This window comes from Amblyraja radiata, chromosome 4 (assembly GCF_010909765.2).
Source record: "Amblyraja radiata isolate CabotCenter1 chromosome 4, sAmbRad1.1.pri, whole genome shotgun sequence".
Lineage (NCBI taxonomy): Eukaryota > Metazoa > Chordata > Chondrichthyes > Rajiformes > Rajidae > Amblyraja > Amblyraja radiata.
Window position 1 is genome coordinate 102,768,796 of NC_045959.1, and position 22,775 is coordinate 102,791,570.

The window sequence follows — 22,775 nt, forward strand, 5'->3', positions numbered from 1 at the left end:
TTTATTGTCACGTGCAGTGAGGTACAGGGAAAAGCTTTTGTTGTGTGTTAACCAGTCAGCGGAAAGACAATACCAGGTCAGTTTAGTTTATTGTCACGTGTACCGACGTACAGTGAAAAACTTTTGTTGCGTGCTAACCAGCCAGCGGAAAGACAATACACGATTACAATCGACCCATTCGCAGTATATAGATACATGATAAGGGAATAATGTTTAGTGCAAGGTAAAGCCAACAAAGTTCGATCAAAGATAGTCCGGGGGTCCCCAATGAGATAGATAGAAAGATACAGAAAATAAATATAAAAAGTATAAAAATAAATTAACTTACATCATAAGAAAAAGCAAGAAAGATTATTATAAGAAGAAATTAGATGATAATAAAGACAATATAAAAAGAATATGGAGCATACTTAATAGCATTATCAGAAATGGTTCGGGGAGAACAAATTACCTGAAGTATTTTATTGATAAGGATAAGGAAAATTATAATATGGAAGATATAGCTAATAGCTTTAATAATTTTTTTGTAAATATTGGACCAGACCTGGCTAAACAAATCCCTGATCCAGGGACATCTGGAGAAACTCCTGAGAATTTAGTGGAGAGAAATCCCTGCTCTATGTTTCTTACGGCAGTAGAAGAAAAAGAACTGTTGGATATTGTCAAAACATGTAAAAATAAAAAGTCTACCGATTTCAACGACATTGACATGTCGCTAGTTAAGATGGTCATTGAGGGGATCTCCAAACCTTTAACATTCATCTGTAATTTATCCTTCCAAACCGGTACTTTTCCAATTCAAATGAAAATAGCAAAAATAATACCAATATACAAAACTGGGAACAAGCATCATTTTACAAACTATAGACCTGTTTCCTTACTCCCACAATTTTCCAAAATACTAGAAAAAATGTTTAATAATAGATTAGATAAATTTGTAGAAAAGAATAAATTAATCACAGAAAGTCAATATGGATTCAGAACAAATAGATCAACATCACTTGCAATACTAGAATTAACTGAAGACATCACAAACGCCATTGATAATAAATTATATGCAGCTGGGATATTCATTGACATAAAAAAAGCATTTGATACAATTAATCATGAGATTTTATTAAAAAAATTGGAGAGGTATGGAATTAGAGGAATAGTACTGGACTGGATTAAAAGCTACTTAAGTAACAGGCAACAGTTTGTAAATCTGGGTAGTTATAATTCTACATGCTTGGACATTGTGTGTGGTGTACCACAGGGGTCAGTGCTGGGCCCAAAATTATTTATCATGTACATAAACGATATTTGTAATGTGTCCAATGTCTTGAGGCTGGTTTTGTTTGCAGATGATACAAATATTTTTTGTTCTGGGGAAAATTTAAAACAGCTATTGGATAAAATAATAAAAGAAATGGGTAAATTGAAAATATGGTTTGATAGGAATAAAATTTCATTAAATCTGAGTAAAACTAAAATAATGTTATTTGGTAATTGTAGAATAAATACACTAGTAAGTATAAAGATAAATGGGGTGGAAGTTGAAAGAGTGCATGAAAATAAATTTCTTGGGGTTATAATTGACGATAAAATAAGCTGGAAATCACATATTAAACATGTAAAATTAAAAGTGTCAAAAAGTATCTCTGTATTATACAAAGCCAAGCAAGCTCTGGATTACAAATCACTCCATATTCTTTATTGTTCATTAATTTTACCCTACTTAAATTATTGTGCAGAAGTCTGGGGTAATAACTATAAAAATTCGATACACTCATTAACCATGATGCAAAAAAGAGCAATTCGTATTATCCATAATGCTAAGTATCTGGGTCATACGAATCCATTATTTTTAGAGTCAAAATTATTAAAATTAGAAGATTTGGTTACATTCAAAACAGCTCAGATAATGTTTAGGGCCAAAAATAAAAATTTACCTGGAAACATTCAAAAATTATTTAATGAGCGTGTGGGGGGTTACAATTTAAGAGGAATATTTAACTTTAAGAAACAAAGAGTCCGTACGACTAGAAAAACCTTTTGTATTTCGGTTTGTGGAGTAGGAGTGTGGAATAAATTGAACGGGGAATTAAAGAATTGCACAATCATGAATCATTTTAAAATGATATATAAAAAAATAATTTTCAAGGGGTACAGGGATGGAGGGGATGGTTGACAAGTGGGGGTTGATGTTTATTTATTGCTTTACTATTGTTGAACTTCAGATATGAAGTTTGTATGTGCATAATAGTTGTATGTATGTATATATATGTCTGTAGGTATTATGGGAAATTGCCTAGGGTAGTATTATTATTATTAATTAATTAATTTGTAAATATGGTAGAAGTGTTGGGGAAAAGGGGTGAGATTTAATAAGTTATTCTTCTTCTCACTCCTTTTCGAGCTTGTACAGACACAGAGTTAGACATTGGAACTTTGTTTTTGTTCTTTTCATTGCTTTGTAAATATTGATTGTAAAGTCCAATTGTTTGATAATTTCGATTTTGTTACTATTAATGTCTTTAATGTCTTACTTGTTCGGAATAAATAAATTAAAAAAAAATAAATAAAAATAATAGTAGTTCAGGACTGCTCTCTGGTTGCGGTAGGATGGTTCAGTTGCCTGATACATTACAATTGAGCCATCCACTGTGCAGATACAAGATAAAGTGGATGACGTTTAGTGCAAGATAAAGTTGAGTGAAGTCTGGTCAAAGATAGTCCGAGGGTTTCCAATGAGTCGGAGGGTCTCCGATGAGTCTGAGGGTCTCCAATGAGTTTAAGGGATTACGTAGAAGGTGCTGACCACAGTACAGTTCCTAACTACAGGATAGCTCCATCAAAACCTCAAAATACCGTACCTCCATATCTGCCTCTTCATCAATATTCTGCACATGCTGATAGACATTGCTGTAAACCTCCAGAGCTTTTGCATGGAATGACATTTCAATTGTAATAAAATCACCAAAAATCTTCTGTTTGAAGTAAAACATAAAACAGTTTAGTTTGAATGTATGAGAACAAATGATAAAACAATTGAATCTTGCCATTATCTCACTGCGTTTGGAATACACGTTTACACACAATTCTTAAAATCCGGGCAAATTGCAAACATGTAAGATAAATGGCTGATAGCAGAGCTATCTTCTTCTTCTTGTTGCATATGGCGTGCACAGCCTAGCAGAGCTATTTTATGATCCCTTTCAGGGATGTTTGATATGATGTCATATATGACCTGTCAAACTTTGAAGAAAATATGCAGATTGTTATCTTGCATTTGTTAATCCCATTATCATAAGGTCGTAAGTGATAGGAGCAGAATTAGGTCATTCGGCCCATCAAGTCTACTTCGCCATTCAATCACGGCTGATGCATCACTCCCTCCTAACCCCATTCTCCTGCCTTGTCTCCATAACTCCTGACACCTGTATTAATCAGGAATATTAAAGAAAGCAGGGAGACTAACGGAATGATATTCCATGTATGGCTTATTATTGTGTATTGAGATACAGTGAACAGCTTATGTTTGTGTGATATCCAATTAAATTAGATAATATTATATGTGAATACAATCAAGTCATACAGAAGTACATCAGGCAGAGGGAATGCTCTGATATATTATGAAGAAAGTGGTACAGGGCACTTAGAAAATAATAACAGGATTAGTCAGTCATATGAAACTATGAAAGGAAAATCACATGTGACAAATCTGTTGGTCTTTGGAATTGTAAATAGTAAAATAAAATGAATAAGGGCCATACAGTTAAGATCATAAGTAATAGCAGAATTAGGCCATTGGGCCCATCAAGTCTACTCCGTGATTCAATCATGGCTGAACTATCTCTCCCTCCTAACCCCATTCTCCTGCCATCTCCCCATAACCCCTGACTCCTAATGTGATGTATTTGGAGTTTAAATACATCACATTACATGAGATTATGGAACAAAATTAGAGCACGCGGGACTGGAAATGTTATTCTAGCATGGAATGAGGACCGCAAATGGAGAGGATTAAATTGGCCATTTCAAGTTGGGAGACTGTGGGAGTAGGAGTGGTGTTTCACAGAGGGCTTGGGCTGTTTTTTATTCTCATCAATTAATTGGATGAGGAGAACAAATGTAATACATCCAAGTCTGCTGCTGATACAAAACTAGTTGGCTTCTTCGTCTTCTTGCGTATGGCGTGCACAGCCTAAAGTTGTAGGACAACTTGTTCTATTTGATCTTATTTGATTGTGTACACCAGGTTGATTGCATTCGTCGAAACAGGGCGGACCACGTGAAGGTTGCAATTTCCCACCCCAACTAATTGGCAATGGATTATGATTAGAATAAAGAGAGGGGTTATAGACAGGTTAGGTTAATAGGTAGAAGACACGGCAAATTGAATATAATGTGGAAAAAGGATCCTTTTGTGCTCCGGTTTCCTTCCACCCTCAAAAGACATACAGGTTTGTAGATTAATTGTCCCTAATGTGTAGGGTAGTGCTAGTCTGCGGGGTGATTGCTGGTCGGCACGGACTAGGTGGGCCGAAAGGCCTGTTTCCGCGCTGTTCCTCTGTATCTGTGTCTGTAAACTCCATTACTGAGAAATTCTTGGGTGATGTCGCCAGACTAGCCGGTTTCCGGGCTATTAAATATCATTCCTGTTAATGCATTACTTTTAAAAAATCATTTTGTTCAAATGTTACACATCTAAATTTTGCAGTGAACCCAGTAATTTTGAAGGAAGCATGGGGTATAGAAGCAGAGAGTGTGAGAAACTGAGCTGACCTGGTTCTAATGTGATAGAGAAACAGGGCCCCGTGTGAAAAGGAGTGTGGGAATCAGCACTCGATGAGCCAAACCATTGGAATTTCTAAATAGCTGTATAAGGGTCATCCTGAGGATCGACACAAAATGCTGGATTAACTCGGCGGGTCAGCCAACATCTCTGGCAAAAAGGCAATTAATGCAAGGAAACCAATTCTATTTGAATTGTTCCACAAATAATCCAAATTAGCAGTTGAATTTGCAGAGATATATATTGCCATTGTATAAGGCTAACTTTAGTTACCGAATAACACAAGATTTCAACTTAATTTCTGTCTTCTTCTTGACGTGCACAGCCTAAAGTTGTGGATCAAGGGTAGACATCCAGGCCAGGACAGCATCAGTTACTGGGTGGATGGGCTTTGATGCCCCCAGGGAAAAGCCTCAGTGAGCAGTCATTCATGATGTGTGAGATGTTCTGGTCTGGATGTCCGCAGTCGCAAGCAGGGCTGTGTGTCATCCCCCACTTATGCAGGTGATGGGCTGTTCTTGCAGGGAGGGTGCGGATTCTGTTTTTACGTAATTTCTTTAAAAAGTTCTGTGCACCATTTCTACATCATTTAGTTTCCTTTTCTCCTGAGATGCTACCTGACCCACTCCAGCAATTTGTGTCTATCCTCAGTTCCTTCCTACACACAAGGATCATCCAGGTTGTCCTCCACTTGCTAAGGAATACCAACCTAGAAGGATCTTGTGTGACTGAAGAGATGATGACCGGTTATCAATCAAGACATAATTTTCTCAGACAATGCCCTAAGATTTTCCTGATGATATAAGATTATTTTTTTTGAGCAAGATGAACAAATGAAGAAGAATCACTTTTACATTCTACCTTAAGATCCTTAATTTTGTCTTGTTGAAAATCGTCAATAGTTTCTTCCAGCTGCCGGGAAACCCGAGTTGCATCCATTGAGACTCTGTGCAATTCATTCTCTGCCTGGCACAGAAAAGCAATTCATTACTTGGGTAAATCAAAGACCGGTTTGCACAAAATATATAATTTGATTACACTGCGGAATCAACTTTACTAATCATAGGTTGTAACACCAAAGGCAAGTCATGCAATTTGAGAAAACAGTTCTTTAGGAAAGGTTGAGAAGATGTTTCTAAACAAACACTCAAGGCAGTGCAGGAAACCAATTCTATTTGAATAGTTTCCCAATTGTTCCAAAATGGCAGCTGAATTCACAGATATATTATTGCCATTGCATAAGACTAACCTTATATACTGGGCAAGCCAAGTTCATCTATAAATGCTGCACTTTAGGATTTCACTATAATTTCTGTAAATAGTACTCTGTGCCATTTCTACAGCATATAGTCCAGTCAATAAAGGCGCCTGACTCTATTCTTTTCTTACTGCTAAGAAAACAGTTAAAATGTGTGAAACAAAGTCACTAATTGAAGTTTAATGCTTAAGAAAGAACTGCAGATGCTGGAAATATTGGTAGACAAAAATGCTGGAGGAACTCAGCAGGTGAGGGAGCATCTATGGAGCGAAGGAATAGGTGACGTTTCGGGTCGAGACCCTTCTTCAAACTGTTTAATGCTTGATCACTGCACACTTTACATTTTTTACAGTTTGTAAAACTAGCAAGAGAATGAAATGTGTAGGAAGAAACTGCAGATGCTGGTTTACACCAAAGATAGACACAAACTGCGGGAGAAGGGTCTCGACCCAAAACGTCAACCATTCCTTCTCTCCAGAAAAGCTGCCAATCCCGCTGAGTTACTCTAGCATTTTGTGTCTATCTTAAGAGGATGAAATGCTGGTACTGAGCATTAAAAAAAAATGTTTTAACTGTTATACCAAATTGGGTGCATTGTTTTGCACAGCTAAGCTTTTCCGATCTAGTTAACACCTAGGACTACCAAGTGTGGGTCACGTGCAGGCGGAAGGGATTAGAAACATAGAAAATAGGTGCAGGTGTAGGCCATTCGGCCCTTTGAGCCAGCACCGCTATTCACTATGATCATGGCTGATCATCCAGAATCAGTAATCTGTTCCTGCTTTCTCCCCATATCTCTTGATTCCGTCGCCCTAAGAACTATATCTAACTCTCTCTTGAATACATCAGTTTAATCTGGTTAATCATGTTCCGCATAGATCATGGACCAATGGGTCTGTGCTGTACTCTTCTTGTGGTATGGTTTATCTTCAACCTATATCAATGTATAGGTTTCTGGACAGAGGCTTTGGAATAATGTGCTGTGAAGTAATAGATTGTGCCCTGTCAGTCACAGGCCAATCCTTTAATGGCAGACAGGCTGCCTGGAATTGCTGGTGTCCCATCTTTGGGCTCTGCTGTTTCTTCTTACATGGTTCTAGGTTCAATCTTACATGGGGAGGTTGGCTCCTTGCAAATCCCAAAGTGCCGTGCAGTGTAACCATTAAATGGCTGACTCTGCCTATGAGTAGCTTAAGCAGCTGGTGAGAGCCTAAACCTCTGGTCGCTAAATCTCCTCCTGTGTTCTGAATCGCTTTGTGTGTAATTTAGTATTATATACGCAACGACATTAGTATTATAATTTAGATCATCATTGAGAGCAGAATTAAGAAACTACGTAGATTAAATTGGCCATTAAGTGAATATTCTGTTGTGAATCCTCTGTTCTTTTTGGAATGAGTGAACAATTTCTGCCATTTTATTACCAACATTCAGTAAATATCTGAACTAATGGAAGGTTGCCTATATGTGGAAATGCTCCTTTGGCACCAGTGCCCTTTCAAATTGATCCTGGGATTATATACAAAGCTACATATTTTGAGATTGATGCCATAAATTTGTAACATCTCCAGTACTACCCAAAACTAACTTTCTTGCTACCATTGAATGAGTGATCATATTGTTGTACCACTGCCCGAGGCAGGAAGAAAAGCAACTCCACGGGTCAGGCAGCATCTCTGGGGAATAAGGATGGGTGACCCGGCGTGGGGGAACCGCCGAGAAGGAGAACAAAGGAGGCCCAGGCGTGGGGAAACTGCTAATGGGGACTACAAATGGAATGTGTTAAAAATGGTTTGTGTAAAATGGAATACTTTGTAACTCTGTCGACGCCCATTATGTGGCGACTCTTTACATACCTTGGGTACGCAAGACAAAGAATATCACTGTGACTTGTCACATGTGACAATAAAGTATCATTCATTCATTCATTCGGGTGACGTTTCAGGTTGGGACTCTTCTTACCAACCCGAAACATCACCCATCCTTTTTCTCCAGAGATGCTGCCTGACCCACTTTGTGTCTATTTTTGGTATAAACAAGCACCTGCAGTTCCTTGTGTCTACAGGGAAAACATCTCAGTTGCACATGTGCTTTGCGACAGACATCAGTTTAAGAATCAGAAAACAATATAAATAAAGGACCATGAATTTTTATAGCACAGAATGTTTTATTTTAATACACCTTCCCTACACCTGCTTTTACTTGCACTTTCCACTGCCCTTGCAAATAAAACTCGAATTAGAACTGCCTGAATCGCTTCATGTGCTAATTCAAGGTCCAAAGTGGACCTTGAAGGTCCACTGTACAACTCCTCCATCTCATATGTTTCATCTGAAGATACACCTTGTAGCTATAATACGGCCTAGAATGAAACCTTGCACCTGCAAGATGACGATAATGTTCTAGTTCCCTTCTGTTCACTTCTTCCTTGCTTTATAAAGTGGATTTCTTGCTTCAAATAAGGATTCATCTTAAGATTTGCCGCTGTTTCCATTACATTTGCATTATTTTTTAAGGTGGTTACAATGTCTCTGCGTTACAAATAGAAATCCACAGGTAATGCAGTTAAAATTCAATCACAAACCTGTGTCTGTTTGATTGTCAAGGATCAAAACTTCTTAATAAGGGTTTTTAAACACAATATATGTTTTCTTCTATAAAGCAGACCTCCACTTAAGTGGCACTTCTTCCCTCAATACATCAGCAATCCCAACCCTTAAAGCTAGGTCAATTTTTATTAAGTCAGTTAGCAATAATTGACGTGTTGCCACCGGGATTTCTGCTAAATAGTGTTAGCAATAATTATTTCCATAATTCCAACAATAAAATGTATGAAAACATTCTGACTGGGTCACTGTAAAATCAAATGAAGCCGCAAGAGACCTTTAAGGGACTTAAAGATTGCAACAGGACTCCGACCACAGACATTGACCAAAACCTTCTAAGGTTATACCAGAGGGAGAAAAGGCCTAGTAAAACCGCCATTGAATCTAATTGTATTTCCACATCTAAAATATCAGTATTAAACTTGCATTTATTTTGAGCATTTAAACTTTCCCCACAAAATCATTAACCAATAAAATTTGACTTTAAGTCTCATAAGGGGGTTTGATCTTAATCTTTCTCATGACGTAGGGATCTTTGGCAAGTCTAGCATTTAATAGCAACCTGTAAGTACTATATTGAGCATGGTGGTAAACACCCTCATTGAACTTCTGCAGTCCTTGTGGTCAAGGTGACCCTGCACAGTGTTACTGACAGTGCGATGCCTTGTCCACTATGGTAGGAGAATGGCACTAGCCGCAAGTTTCTATCCAAATCATATACCTATTATATCAACAATGAATCAGGTACACAAAAAAGGAGTCCAGGATATGATCCTGCGAGTGTGATTTCTTTACTTCAGTATATTACTGAACCATATTAATTTCTATGACAGTTTGCCTTTACACTTTAGAGATACAGTATGGAAACAGGCTGGCGATTAGCGATCACGCCGTAAACTAGCACTATATTCTTCACATTAGGAACAATTGATTATTTTACCGAAGTCAATAAATCTACAAACCTTTGGAATGTCGGAGGAAACCGGAGCACCTGGAGAAAACCCACATGGTCACAGGGAGAACGTATGAATTCAGTACAGACATCACCCGTAGTCAGGATTGAACCCGGGTCTCTGTCGCTGTAAGGCAGCAACTCCACTGCTGCGCCACTGTTCCGCCCCACATTTGCTGGTTTCATGGTCATTATCGTCAGCTATTTTGCTTGTGGATTATTATATTAAATGAATTTTAATCACACCCCAACCCTGTTGATATTGGAACGTGGATATTCAGATCTTTGATTTTTGGCCATCTTACCCACAGTCCTCCGCTGAGCAAGCTCCGAGGAATTTTCCCATCGATGTAAAATAAAAAAGTTATAAGTGTTTAAAAACATTGAGATCATCTCGCCTGTCAACCACCGCGATGAAGGTAACGTCCCTTCCAGGGGGGGGGCAGGACTAAAATCCCCGGATGCCTGGACATGACTCAGTCACTTTGCATGATCGCGAGGGAGAGGCCACGACTCATTCTAAGCTGTGAATCAACTGAACTGTGAGTCTGCAATGTGCTTGCAATAAATGATTTGTTAGCCCTTAATGAAAATGAAATGAGTTGTTTGGCCTGCCCTGTGCTTGAAACTGCAATGGCAATGGAAATTAAATGAAAATGCAATCAGCTGTTTGGCTTGGCCTGCCCTGTGCTTGAAACTGCAATGGCAATGGAAGTGAAATGAAAATGCAATGAGCTGTTTGGCCTGCCCTCTGCTTGAAATTGCAATGGCAATGGAAGTGAAATGAAAATGCAATGAGCTGTTTGGCCTGCCTTGTGCTTGAAACTACAATGGCAATGGAAGTGAAATGAAAATGCAATGAGCTGTTCAGCCTGCCCTGTGCTTGAAACTGCAATGGCAATGGAAGTGAAATGAAAATGCAATGAGCTGTTCGGCCTGCCCAGTGCTTGAAACTGCAATGACAATGGAAGTGAAATGAAAATACAACGTGCTGTTCGGCCTGCCGTGTGCTTGAAACTGCAATGACAATGGAAGTGAAATGAAAATACAATGAGCTGCTCGGCCCGCCCTGTGCTTGAAACTGCAATGGAAATGGAAATGAAATGAAAATGCAATGAGCTGTTTGGCTTGCCCTGTGCTTGAAATTGAAAGGGAAATGAATTGTTTGGCCTGCCTGAAACCACTAATTTCGGCCCACAAGGCCCCTTTTAGCCAAGAAACCAGTCCCTTTTGCCCCAAATTAACCCAGGAGGAGCATTTTGGCCCAAAAGGCCCGTGCCAGCCCAGGAAAAGTCCAGAAAAAGTGCCTTTCAATGAGATTTCACTCAGATTTATTTTTTACAAGAGCCCCTTCAGTCCATCAGGTCTCTACTAGCCCAGGAGGAGTCCCTTCAGTCCATCAGTAAGTATTTCCCCTGCAAGTATTAAACCTCACCCCAGTATTCTCCCTCCCTTCATTGGCTACCTGTGAGATCCAGGCTAGGATAGACTTTCCTCCTTCATTGCTGTGATCTGCAGAAAAAGATGAAAAATGTCTAAAATTGTTTCTCCACCCTCTCCCCCTTCTCTCTCACTCTCACGGAGTCTCTCACCTGTTTTGGGCAGAATTTCTGGCATTTTCTGAGCTGCCAGCCCACCAGGCCTGAGTGACTGAGGTGCCAGCCCACCAGGCCTTAGTGACTGAGCTGCCAGTCCACCAGGCCTGAGTGATTGAGCTGCCAGTCCACCAGGCCTGAGTGATTGAGCTGCCAGCCCACCAGGCCTGAGTGATTGAGCTGCCAGCCCAATAATCCATTTGGCCCACAATGTCCATACTAGCCCTCTGGAAACCAGTCCCTTTGGCCCACAACACCCATACTAGCGCTCCAGAAAGCCCCCACTGGCCACCAATATTGTAATTGGTGGAGAAGTCGAATATTGCATTGGGGGACCAGCCGTCCCGTGTGAACATGGGACCCAACGGTTCCCACATAGTCTAGTATAAAATAAAGCTTTTCACTATAACTCGGTACATGTGACAATCTATAAATAACTAAAACTCTGATCTTGTTATCTTCTGGGTTGAGCGGTCTATTTGCGCAAAAACAGTACGCAATAGCTGAAGAATAATCGCTCCGACATCGGTTTTATTACGTTTTTTTTTAAACTGCACTGGATATTTTAATAGCAGGAGTAAATTAAAAATCAACTTCTAAAGCCGTCAACACCGACAACGGGGACGGATTTCACGTACGGGACAGGTAAAGCAAAGCCGTTTATTTTACATATAAACGTGCTTCTTAGGATGCCGTTAATCAAATGTTTATGTCGCGAAAAGGTGACTTAGGACCCATACGAACCAGCAGTATTTTTCCTGCCGATATGGGGTTTAAATTCACCGCAACCGCAACGTTCTAAACGATCGCGTTCCACAAAATCTCACTCGCAAGATGATTAAAATGGCCGTTAATTTACGGGAATTAAACACTAAATTCCTTCCATTTGGCCTATAAATTCATGACAATGAGATTTAAAAATCATGTTATATTGTGAATTCTTGTGTGAATGTTATTTGGACACTTAGGCTATTTAAAAATGTTAACCTTTTCTTAAGAAATTGATAGGTTTAGATCTAGTAATTGAATTTTGTAATTAGCTACAATTAGGTAACTAACTAATTATATGCTTTAATTTCAGGTCATCCAAGTAAGATTGTTTCATATTTGTTTCAGAATGCTTCAATCTATAATAACTGAAAATTTCATTCAGTTCTCTTAATTTTTAAGAAAGTTATGGGCTTTTGACTGTCCTTGATCACAGCTTTTGAGTTAAGTCAATGGAAAAGCAATAGGGAACAAGATGCTAATTTCCGAGTATGACCATAACTTTTTTAATACTGAAGATATGAAAGTGAATTAGGTGTCAAATTAAACTTATTTTTATGCTTTATCTGATGGGATAAATTGCAGACTTGATTTTTTAAATCTCAACATTTTGTAACATTGCTAAATAAACCTAAATCTAAATACAACAGCACCAATTGCAGTTTCCTCTTGGAATTGCACATTATTCTGATATGAAAATGTATCACTGCTCCTTTGGCATCTGTGCCTAAATTCGAGAATTTGGTCTACCACTATTAGGGCGGCATGGTGCCACCACGGTAGAGTTGCCGCCTTACTGCCCTTGTAGCGCCGGTAATCCAGGTTCGATCCTGACTACGGGTGCTGTCTGTACAGTTTGTAAGTTCTCCGCGTGACCATCTGGGTTTTCTCCGAGATCTTCGGTTTCCTCCCACACTCCAAAGACATGCAGGTATGTAGGTAAATTGGCCTGGTAAATGTAAAAATTGTCCCTAGTGTGTGTAGGACAGTATTAATATGCGGGGATCGATGGTCGACCTGTTTCCACACTGTATCTCTAAATTAAGCTAAACTAAACTATTAGAGTGCCTCTAGGCGAGGACTTTATTCCTTTGGAGTGCAGGAGGATGAGGGGTGATCTAAAAGAGGTGTACAAAATCATGAGAGGAATAGATCGGGTAAATGCACAGAGTATTTTGCCCAGAGTAGGGGAATTGAGAACCAGAGGGCATAGGTTTTACACAAAGGGTGATGGATGTATGGAACGAACCGCCGGAGGAGGTAGTTGAGGCAGGTACAATTGCGTCAGGTACATAGATAAGATAGGTTCAGAGAGATACGGGCCAAATGCAGGCAGGTCGGATTGGTGTAATAGGGCATCATGATCGGTGTGAACAAGTTGGGCCGAAGGGCCTGTTACCATGCTGTATGACTACCTTTTATCATAAGGACTGCATCAGTTCACCACCACTTTCTCAGGGATAATTAGGGGAGGGCATGAGAATGCCAGTCTTGCCAGAGACCCACCTGTAAATAAATAAATAAGACCACGATATATTAAGGATACAACAATCTGTCGATCAGAAGGATTTCTCAGACGCAGCTTCTCAACCTGGACCAGTTGCTTTGTTTCACGTTTTATGGCATCTGTGGCAATCCTGAGGTCTTCCTGCCAGAGAGAAATTAAAAAATATTAAACACCGACAATGGAAGAATTTTGACCACACTTGAAATTCAAGTCACATTTGGTACAGAATCACCTGCATCACTTGCATTATTTCAAATATCAGATTTGAAATTAGTGTACATTTGTCAGTGTATTGTCACGTGTAGTGAGGTACAGTGAAATGCATGTTTGTTGTATGATATCCAGTCAGCAAAAAGACAATGCATGATTACAATCAACAAAGACTAGATTATAAACAATAGCCAAGACTCAACAGCTATCTCTACAACCAATATAAAGTTAATTTGTATTTATGCAATACGCAGAAAAGTGACAAAGTCACAAAAGTAGCACGATCATTTGAATGTAATCAGAAACTGCAGGAAGCACTCAACGGCTTATCACAGCAATCCTGGCTCAACCCAAACGATGTTCTTCCGCTTATTCTCCACCCTCCATGCAACTTAAAACTTTACTCTCTCCCAGTTCTGACTAAGTCTTTGACTTATTTACTCAGTGCTTCTTCCTACAGATGCTGGACGACTTTCTATAGATGCTGGTTGACCTGTTGAATCTTTCCAGCATGGTATTTCTATTTCAGATTTCAACCAGATGAGTTTGTAGGTAGCTAAAAAAGTTAAAACAGAAAAACCTTGGAATTAGCAAAGGACTTCAAATCTATAAGAGGCCGGCACGGTGGCATAGCGGTAGAGCTACTGTCTTACAGTGCCAGAGACCTGGGTTCAAACCTGACTACGGGTGCTGTTTGTACGGAGTTTGTATGTGCTCCCTGCATGGTTTTTTTCCGAGATCTTCGGTTTCCTCCCACGCTCCAAAGATCTACAGATTTGTAGATTAATTGGCTTGGTATAAATGTAAAATTGTCCCATGTGTGTGTATAGGGTAGTGCGGGGGTTGATGGCCAGTGCGGACTCGGTGGACCTCAGGGCCTGTTCCCGCGCTGTATCTCCAAACCAAACTAAACATATACAACTAAGGAAAGGCAGGCTCCTAATGATCTGACAAAGGGGAATACAATGAAGTGAGGAATGGAGTATATAAGTAATAGTAAGTAAATAAGTAAGTAAGTTAGTTTATTGGCCAAGTATTCACATACAAGGAATTTGCCTTGGTGCTCCGCCCACAAGTAACAACATGACAGACAGTAACAACATGACATAGGTAGCAAAGACATATTCTGAATATTCTGGTACAGTCTGCACCTGTCTGATCTACAAAATATTTAAAAAAGCACAATCATAGAAATAGTTACAGCTGTGCATAAATAAGGACATGAGCTGTACACCCTTTTCAATCAAAGTTTAAGTGACCGTCAGGAGGCTTTGTAATACTTTTCGCTAATACCGATCATTGACCACTAATATATGCAGGTTTACGTGACATAAAAAGTGGCATAACAGTGACATAAAAACATGCTGAATAAGTTCAGCAGTTCATCAATCCAATAGGTTGAACCCGTTTCTCTCTCCACTATTGCTGTTGGTGTAGCTGAATATTTCCTGCTTTATTTCAGATCTGCTTTACACGCAATACTTTTCCTTTAAACGGCCGACGGATCTAATAATGGGCTGAACGACTCTTGAATTTTACCAGATAATGAATTTTACCAGATTTTACCAGGGCTGTTTGATCCTCAGATCGCAAAATAAGATGTAATTTTCTCTGACCTATATCCATGTGGGAACAGTCAATATTGAGTAATGGTGGGGGGCCATCTAGTGTTGGGGTCAAGTAATGCAAAAATAATTTATACAAATCAACCAACTTTCTGGGAGACAATGCAACACATTTTATCTATAACGCTTAGGAAAGAACTGCAGATGCTGGTTTAAATCGAAGATAGATACAAAACGCTGATATCGCTCAGTGGGACAGGCAGCATCTCTGGAGAGAAAGAATGGGTGAAGTTTTGGGTCAAGACCCGAAACATCATCAAGTTAATGCTGATCTTAATCAAATTGATATATAAAATATTGTTACTCCAAAAGCTCAAATGCAAAAAGTTCAAATAATAATACTACTGCAGAAACTGACAAGCTATAAAATCCAATGCTGCCCTAAAATAAAGTGGATGAGCTTGAGGCTCAGTTAGAAATTGGCAAGTATGATGTGGAAATTACAGAGACGTGACTGCAAGAGGGCCAGAGCTGGGAACTGAATATTCAAGGGTATACCTCCTATCGAAAAGACAGACATGTGGGCAGAGGGGATGGGGTAGCTCAGTTGGTGAGGAATGAAATTCAGTCCCTTGCAAGGGGTGACATTGAAACAGGAGATGTGGAAAGATCCTAATGGGACTTATCTACAGGCCCCCAAACAGTAGCCTGGATATAGGGTGCAAGTTGAATCAAGTCAAAATTGGCATGTCGTAAAGGTAATGCTACAGTTGTTATGGGAGATTTCAACATGTAGGTAGACTGGGAAAATCAGGTTGGCACTGGACCCCAAGAAAGGGAGTTTGTGAAGTGCCTCCATGATGGATTCTTAGAGCAGCTTGTACTGGTGCCTACCAGGGAGAAGGCAATTCTGGATTTAGCGTTGTGTAATGAACCAGATTTGATAAGGTAACTTGAGGTTAAGGAGCCATCAGGAGGTAGTGACCATAATATGGTGAGTTTTAATCTACAATTTGAGAGGGAGAAGGCTAAATCGGAGGTGCCCGTGTTACAGTTGAACAAAAGGGACTATGGGAGGGGCTGGCCAAAGTTGACTGGAAAGATACCCTAGCAGGGATGACAGTGGAACAACAATGGCAGGTATCTCTGGGGAAAATATAGAAGGTGCAGGTTCAGTTCATTCCAAAGAGGAAGAACGATTCCAAGGGGAGTAAGGAGCGACCGTGGCTGACAAGGGAAATCAGGGACAGTATAAAAATAAAAGAGAAGTACAACAACGTAGCAAATATGAGCAGGAAGCAAGAGGATTGGGTAATGTTTAAAGAACAACAGAAGACATCTAAAAAGGCAATACAGGGAGAAAAGATGAGGTACGAAGGTAAGCTAGCCAAGAATATAAAAGGAGGATAGTAAAAGCTTCTTTAGGTATGTGAAGAGGAAAAAATTAGTTAAGACCAAAGTTGGACCCTTGAAGACCAAAAAGGGTGAATTTATTATGGGAAACAAGGAAATGGCAGATGAGTTGAACATGTACTTTGGATCCGTCTTCACTAAGGAGGACACAAACATTTTTTCTGATGTACTAGCCAGAGGATCTGGGGTGACGGAGGAACTGAAGGAAATCCACAGTAGGCAGGAAATGGTGTTGGGTAGACTGATGGGACTGAAGGCTGATAAATCCCCAGGGCCTGATGGTCTGCATCCCAGGGTACTTAAGGAAGTGGCCCTAGAAATCGTGGACACATTGGTGTTCATTTTCCAATGTTCTATAGATTCAGGATCAGTTCCTGTGGATTGGAGGGTTGCTAATGTTATCCCACTTTTTAAGAAAAGCGGGAGAGAGAAAACAGGGAATTATAGACCAGTTAGCCTGACATCGGTGGTGGGGAAGTTGCTGGAGTCAATCATAGAATATAAAATAGTGGCACATTTCGATATCAGTAACAGGATCGGTCCAAGTCAGAATGGATTTACGAAGGGGAAATCATGCTTGACTAATCTTCTGGAATTTTTTGAGGATGTAACTAGGAAAATAGACAAGGGAGAGCCAGTGGATGTAGTGTACCTGGACTTTCAGAAAGCATTTGATAAGGTCCCTCATAGGAGATTAGTGGGCAAAATTAGGGCACAGGGTATTGGGGGTAGAGTGCTGACATGGATAGAAAATTGGTTGGCACACAGGAAACAAAGAATAGGGATTAACGGGTCCCTTTCAGAATGGCAGGCAGTGACTAGTGGGGTACCACAAGGCTCAGTGCTGCGACCACAGCTATTTACAATATACATCGATGATTTAGATTAAGGGATTCAAAGTAACATTTGCAAATGACACAAAGCTGGGTGGCAGTGTGAACTGTGAAGAGGATGCTATGAGAATGCAGGGTGACTTGGACAGGTTGGGTGAGTGGGCAGATGTATGGCAGATGCAGTTTAATGTGGATAATTGTGAGGTTATCCACTTTGGTAGCAAAAAAAGGCAAATTATTATCTGAATGGTGTCAAGTTGGGAAAAGGGGAAGTACAATGGGATCTGGGGGGCCCTTGCTCATCAGTTAATGAAAGTAAGCATGCAGGTACAGCAGACAGCGAAGAAAGTGAATGGCATGTTGGCCTTCATAACAAGAGATGTTGAGTATAGGAGCAGAGAGGCCCTTCTGCAGTTGTACAGGGCCCTAGTGAGACCACACCTGGAGTATTGTGTGCAGTTTTGGTCCTCTAATTTGAGGAAGGACATTCTTGCTATTGAGGGAGTGCAGCGTAGGTTTACAAGGTTAATTCTCAGGATGGTGGGACTGTCATATGCTGAGGGAATGGAGCGGCTGGGCTTGTATACTCTGGAATTTAGAAGGATGAGAGGGTATCTTATTGCAACATATAAGATTATTAAGGGTTTGGACACACTAGAGGCAGGAAACATGTTCCCGATGTTGGGGGAGTCCAGAACCAAGGGACACAGTTTAAGAATAAGGGGTAAGCAATTTAGAACGGAGATGAGGAAACACTTTTTCACACAGAGAGTTGTGAGTCTGTGGAATTCTCTGCCTCAAAGGACAGTGGAGGCCGGTTCTCTGGATACTTTCAAGCAAGAGCTAGATAGGACTCTTAACGATAGCTGAGTCAGGGGATATGGGTAGAAGGCATGGCCCCGACCACGGGTGAACAATGGAGGAGGACTGACTGTACTTTGTGCCTTCCACCACAGTGAAGAATGCTGTGGTGGATGTTTCTGTTAAATTGTATTGCGTATTGTGTGTTCTTTTTTGATTGTACTGCTGCTGGCAAATTCATTTCACTGCACTTATATGTGTACGTGATGAATAAAACTGATTGATTGATTGGGGATGATCAGCCATGATCACATTGAATGGCGGTGCTGGCTCGAAGGGCCGAATGGCCTACTCCTGCACCTATTGGCTATTGCCCTTTGAGACCAGCAATCCTGGCAACATTTTGTAATTGTAATTTATTAGCCAAGTATGTAAAAACATACACAAATTTGATTTGCCACAGTCATACCAAAAAGGCAACAAGACACATAACTGCATAAAAATTAACATAAACATCCACCACAGTGCACTGTGATGGAAGGCAATGACGTATTATCTTCTTCCCTCCTTTTCTCCCGTGGTCGGGGCAGTCGAACCATCCGCAGTAATGGCAATCGAAGCTCCGCAATCGGGGTGGTCGAAGTCGGTCCCTAACCAAGGGATCGTCAGCTCCATGATGTTATGTCCGCAGGCTCTCCCGCTGTTGGAGCTCCCGAAGTCGATCCCCAGCAAAGAGAGATGCCAGCTCCACGATGTTAGGCCGCAGTGCGGACGGAGATACGATACGGAAAAAGTAACTTTGATTGTTCTTGCTATAATGATTACTTTTACCTTGCAAGCAAAACTTACCTTTTTCAACTTGGTAATGGATCCATATTTCTTCAAAGGTTTCACAACTTTAGCTTCTAGTCTTTCAACCTATGGGGGCAAACAATTGTTAAAAGTGGTAAGTAAAATGTTGTGATAGAAGAAAACTTTTCAGGCAATTTCACAGATAGAGATCAGACCAACCCAAATCACAGAATGTTGCTAATTTTGCAAGGTAGCAATATGTTAAAAAATTGCCAACATATATTTTTTAGTTCTAAAAAAAACATTACATTGGATGAAGTATTTGGAATATTTTGGAGGACCAAGAAACCAAGAAACCAAGAACAACCAAGAACATATTCCACAAAATCATCTGAGACAATTTTTGCTTTACTTCCCACAGATTCTTTTATTAGGTTATAACTATGTTCACTGTTTAACCAAGTTAAGCCCACTTAAACTAAATTTTAAAATTGAACAGTGCTACGAGTAAGTTGATGAAACAGAATGCAGTTCACAGTATACAAACGTAACAATTTTCTAGCTGGCACGTGAAGAGGGAAACATGACTGCTTGCTTACTAATTTAATTATAATTAAAATTATGTATAAATACAAACATTGTACATTAAATTATTAAATCGCAGTCAAGAATGTACGCGAGTGGATATGTAATCAGTCCATTTGGCTTTGTCATCCCTAGAGGGGACAGGAACCATCAATTGTTGAATTTAGAATTCCTTAAGTATAATGTGTGCAGCTGATGCCAGCACATGTAAATAGATATAGCTCGAGCTAGCAGTGGAAAGCTACTTTTGTTTAAGTCTACTTAATCTCCAAGATGCTCCTAAATATATCAAGCTGATCTAATATGTTATCAAAACTTACATCAAATTGCAAAATGTGCAGGAATTGAACAGCAGAAGCTGGTATATACTGAAGATAGACACAAAGTGCTGGAATAACTCAGTGGGTCAGGCAGCATCTCTGGTGAAAAAGGGTTGTGAGAAGGGTCCCGACCTGAAACGTCACCTATCCCTTTTCTCCACAGATGCTGCCTGACCCGCTGAGTTACTCCAGCATTTGTGTCTATCTTCAAATTGCAAAATATCTTAGATGATGATTCCCAACAGATAGAGGGTTGAGGTTTACGGGCTGGTTTGGCCTCTGACCCAAAGGTTCATGGAGGGATGATCATGGGCAATTGGGTAGAGAAGTGGTGGTAGGGGGTCGGTACCTTCGTGGGACGAAGAACAAGGTAATAAGCCTTGTCTTACTGAGGTTTCAGTCAAGATTAGCCCCATAGAAATATTGCTACCACACAACCACATGTACTCCCAGCATATTTTGGAGTAACTTTCCCAGCAAAACTCCAATGGGTTATTTCACCTCTGGCACAAGGAAAGTCATTTGTCGGCTTTTTAGAGTGATACAATATAATCTAGACATTGATGTTTTCGCAAATCACTCTTACAAAAGTCTGTTGTTAGGCACATAATCTTAGGCACATATTATCTTTAGACTTTAGAGAAACAGTCCCTTCGGCCCACCGAGTCCACGCGGACCAACAATCACCCCGTACACAAGTACCAACCTACACACAAGGGACAATTTACAGAACCCAATTAACCTAACAACCTGTAGGTCTTTGGAGTGTGGGAGGAAACTGGAGCACCCAGAGAAAACCCCATGTGGTCACAGGGAAAACGTACAATCTTCATACAGACAGTACAGAAAGCTGGGTGGCAGTGTGAACTGTGAAGAGGATGTTAGGAGGTTGTAGGGTGACCTGGACAGGTTGAGTGAGTGGGCAGATGCGTGGCAGATGCAGTATAATATAGATTGTGAGGTTATCCACTTTGGCGGCAAAAACAAGGGGGCAGATTATTATCTCAATGGGGTTAGGTTAGGTAAGGGGGAGGTGCAGCGAGACCTGGGCGTCCTTCTACACCGGTCACTGAAAGTTGGCTTACAGGTACAGCAGGCAGTGAAGAAAGCTAATGGAATGTTGGCCTTCATAACAAGAGGATTTCAGTATAGGAGTAAAGAGGTTCTTCTGCAGTTGTATAGGGCTCTGGTGAGACTACACCTGGAGTATTGTGTACAGTTTTGGTCTCCTAATTTGAGGAAGGACATCCTTGTGATTGAGGCAGTGCAGCGTAGGTTCACGAGATTGATCCCTGGGATGGCGGGAATGTCATATGAGGAAAGATTGAAAATACTAGGCTTGTATTCACTGGAGTTTAGAAGGATGAGGGGGATCTTATAGAAACATATACAATTATAAAAGGACTGGGCAAGCTAGATGCAGGAAAAATGTTTCCAATGTTGGGCGAGTTCAGAACCAGGGGCCATAGTCTTAGAATAAAGGGGAGGTCATTTAAGACTGAGGTGAGAAAAAACTTTTTCACCCAGTTGTGAATTTATGGAATTCCCTGCCACAGAGGGCAGTGGAGGCCAAGTCACTGGATGGATTTAAGAGACCAAACGTGGTGGCTTGAGGCATACGGCCTCGCGGGGCCGGTCCCACTTCCAACCGCGGAGCCGTCTGGAGTTGTGCGAGGCTGGTCCCGACATCATCAATCAGCTGGACAGGAGGCGGGCCGACTGAATTTGGACGTCGAACGGTGTCGGGCGGTGACGTCATCACGCAACGGCACGCCGGGCGGTGACGTCATCGCGCAACGCCATGCGCTAGGCGTACGCCATCAAGATGCTGCGTACGGCATCGAGACGCTGCGTACGCCCGTTGAGGCGCTGCGTACGACCTCAATGCGGCTGCGGGCCGACAGGCCGCTGCCGCGCGGGATTTTTGGACAGTGTCAGTTTTTCGGAGCCCCGCACATCTCCATACGGCTCCGGCGATCGAAGTGGGACCGGCCCCGCTAGGCCGTACGGCTCAAGCGACCACGTTAGGTCGGGCTTGCCGCATGCAGTCGCATGCTGGTGGGGCAGGCCCTTTAGATAGAGCTCTAGGCAGGCACGGGTTATTGATAGGGGACGATCAGCCATGAGCACAATGAATGGCGGTGCTGGCTCGAAGGGCCGAATGGCCTCCTCCTGCACCTACTTTCTATGTTTCTAGTACCCATAGTCAGGATCGAACCAGAGTCTCTGAGGCAGCAACCCTACCGCTGCGCCATTGTGCCGCCCCTTAATCACTCTGACAAAAGTCTGTTGTTAGGCACATAAATCAATATTTATCTGATCAGCAACTTAGTTGGTGTATGGGAGGACAAGGAGAATACCAGACAAACATCAGTAGTGTGGGCAATGGGTGGTATTATGGTGGAGGGTCTGAAGGATAAGAATGCTAGATGTTCCTCCTGACTGAGTTGTCTAGAACAAGATATCCGTCTCAGGATAAGGACTGAATCATTTAATACTGATCTTCCTCACGCACAGAACACGGTGAATCTGTGGCTTGGTAGTTGAGCAGGTACTATCATAACGTTTAAGTGACATTTGAACAGGTACATGGACAGGGCAGGTTTAGAGGGTGTGGGCTATGTGCGGGCAGGAGGGACTAATGTAGATGGGACATGTTGGTCGGCATGTGCAAGTTGGGCCAAATGGCCTGTTTCCCCGCTGTATGACTCTATGACATAGAAAACAGAAGAAGCCAAGTAGCTGAAGGGGCGAAATTTCCAGTCATAAAATACATCATGGTATGCAAGGAGA

General features: G+C 41.0%; 1 protein-coding gene across 4 annotated transcripts in view; it reads right to left on the reverse strand.

Annotated features, from left to right (window-relative positions):
• Positions 1-22,775, reverse strand: part of cibar1 (CBY1 interacting BAR domain containing 1) — a 32,761-nt gene that overhangs the window by 4,160 nt on the left and 5,826 nt on the right. For all 4 annotated transcript variants that reach the window (XM_033020127.1, XM_033020130.1, XM_033020129.1 and 1 more), the window contains 5 exons: positions 19,135-19,203; positions 13,503-13,604; positions 8,620-8,625; positions 5,639-5,743; positions 2,856-2,969 (listed from right to left, as the gene is read on the reverse strand). In XM_033020127.1, the coding sequence (XP_032876018.1) occupies positions 2,856-2,969; positions 5,639-5,743; positions 8,620-8,625; positions 13,503-13,604; positions 19,135-19,203 (396 nt within the window). The remainder of the gene's footprint in view (positions 1-2,855; positions 2,970-5,638; positions 5,744-8,619; positions 8,626-13,502; positions 13,605-19,134; positions 19,204-22,775) is intronic.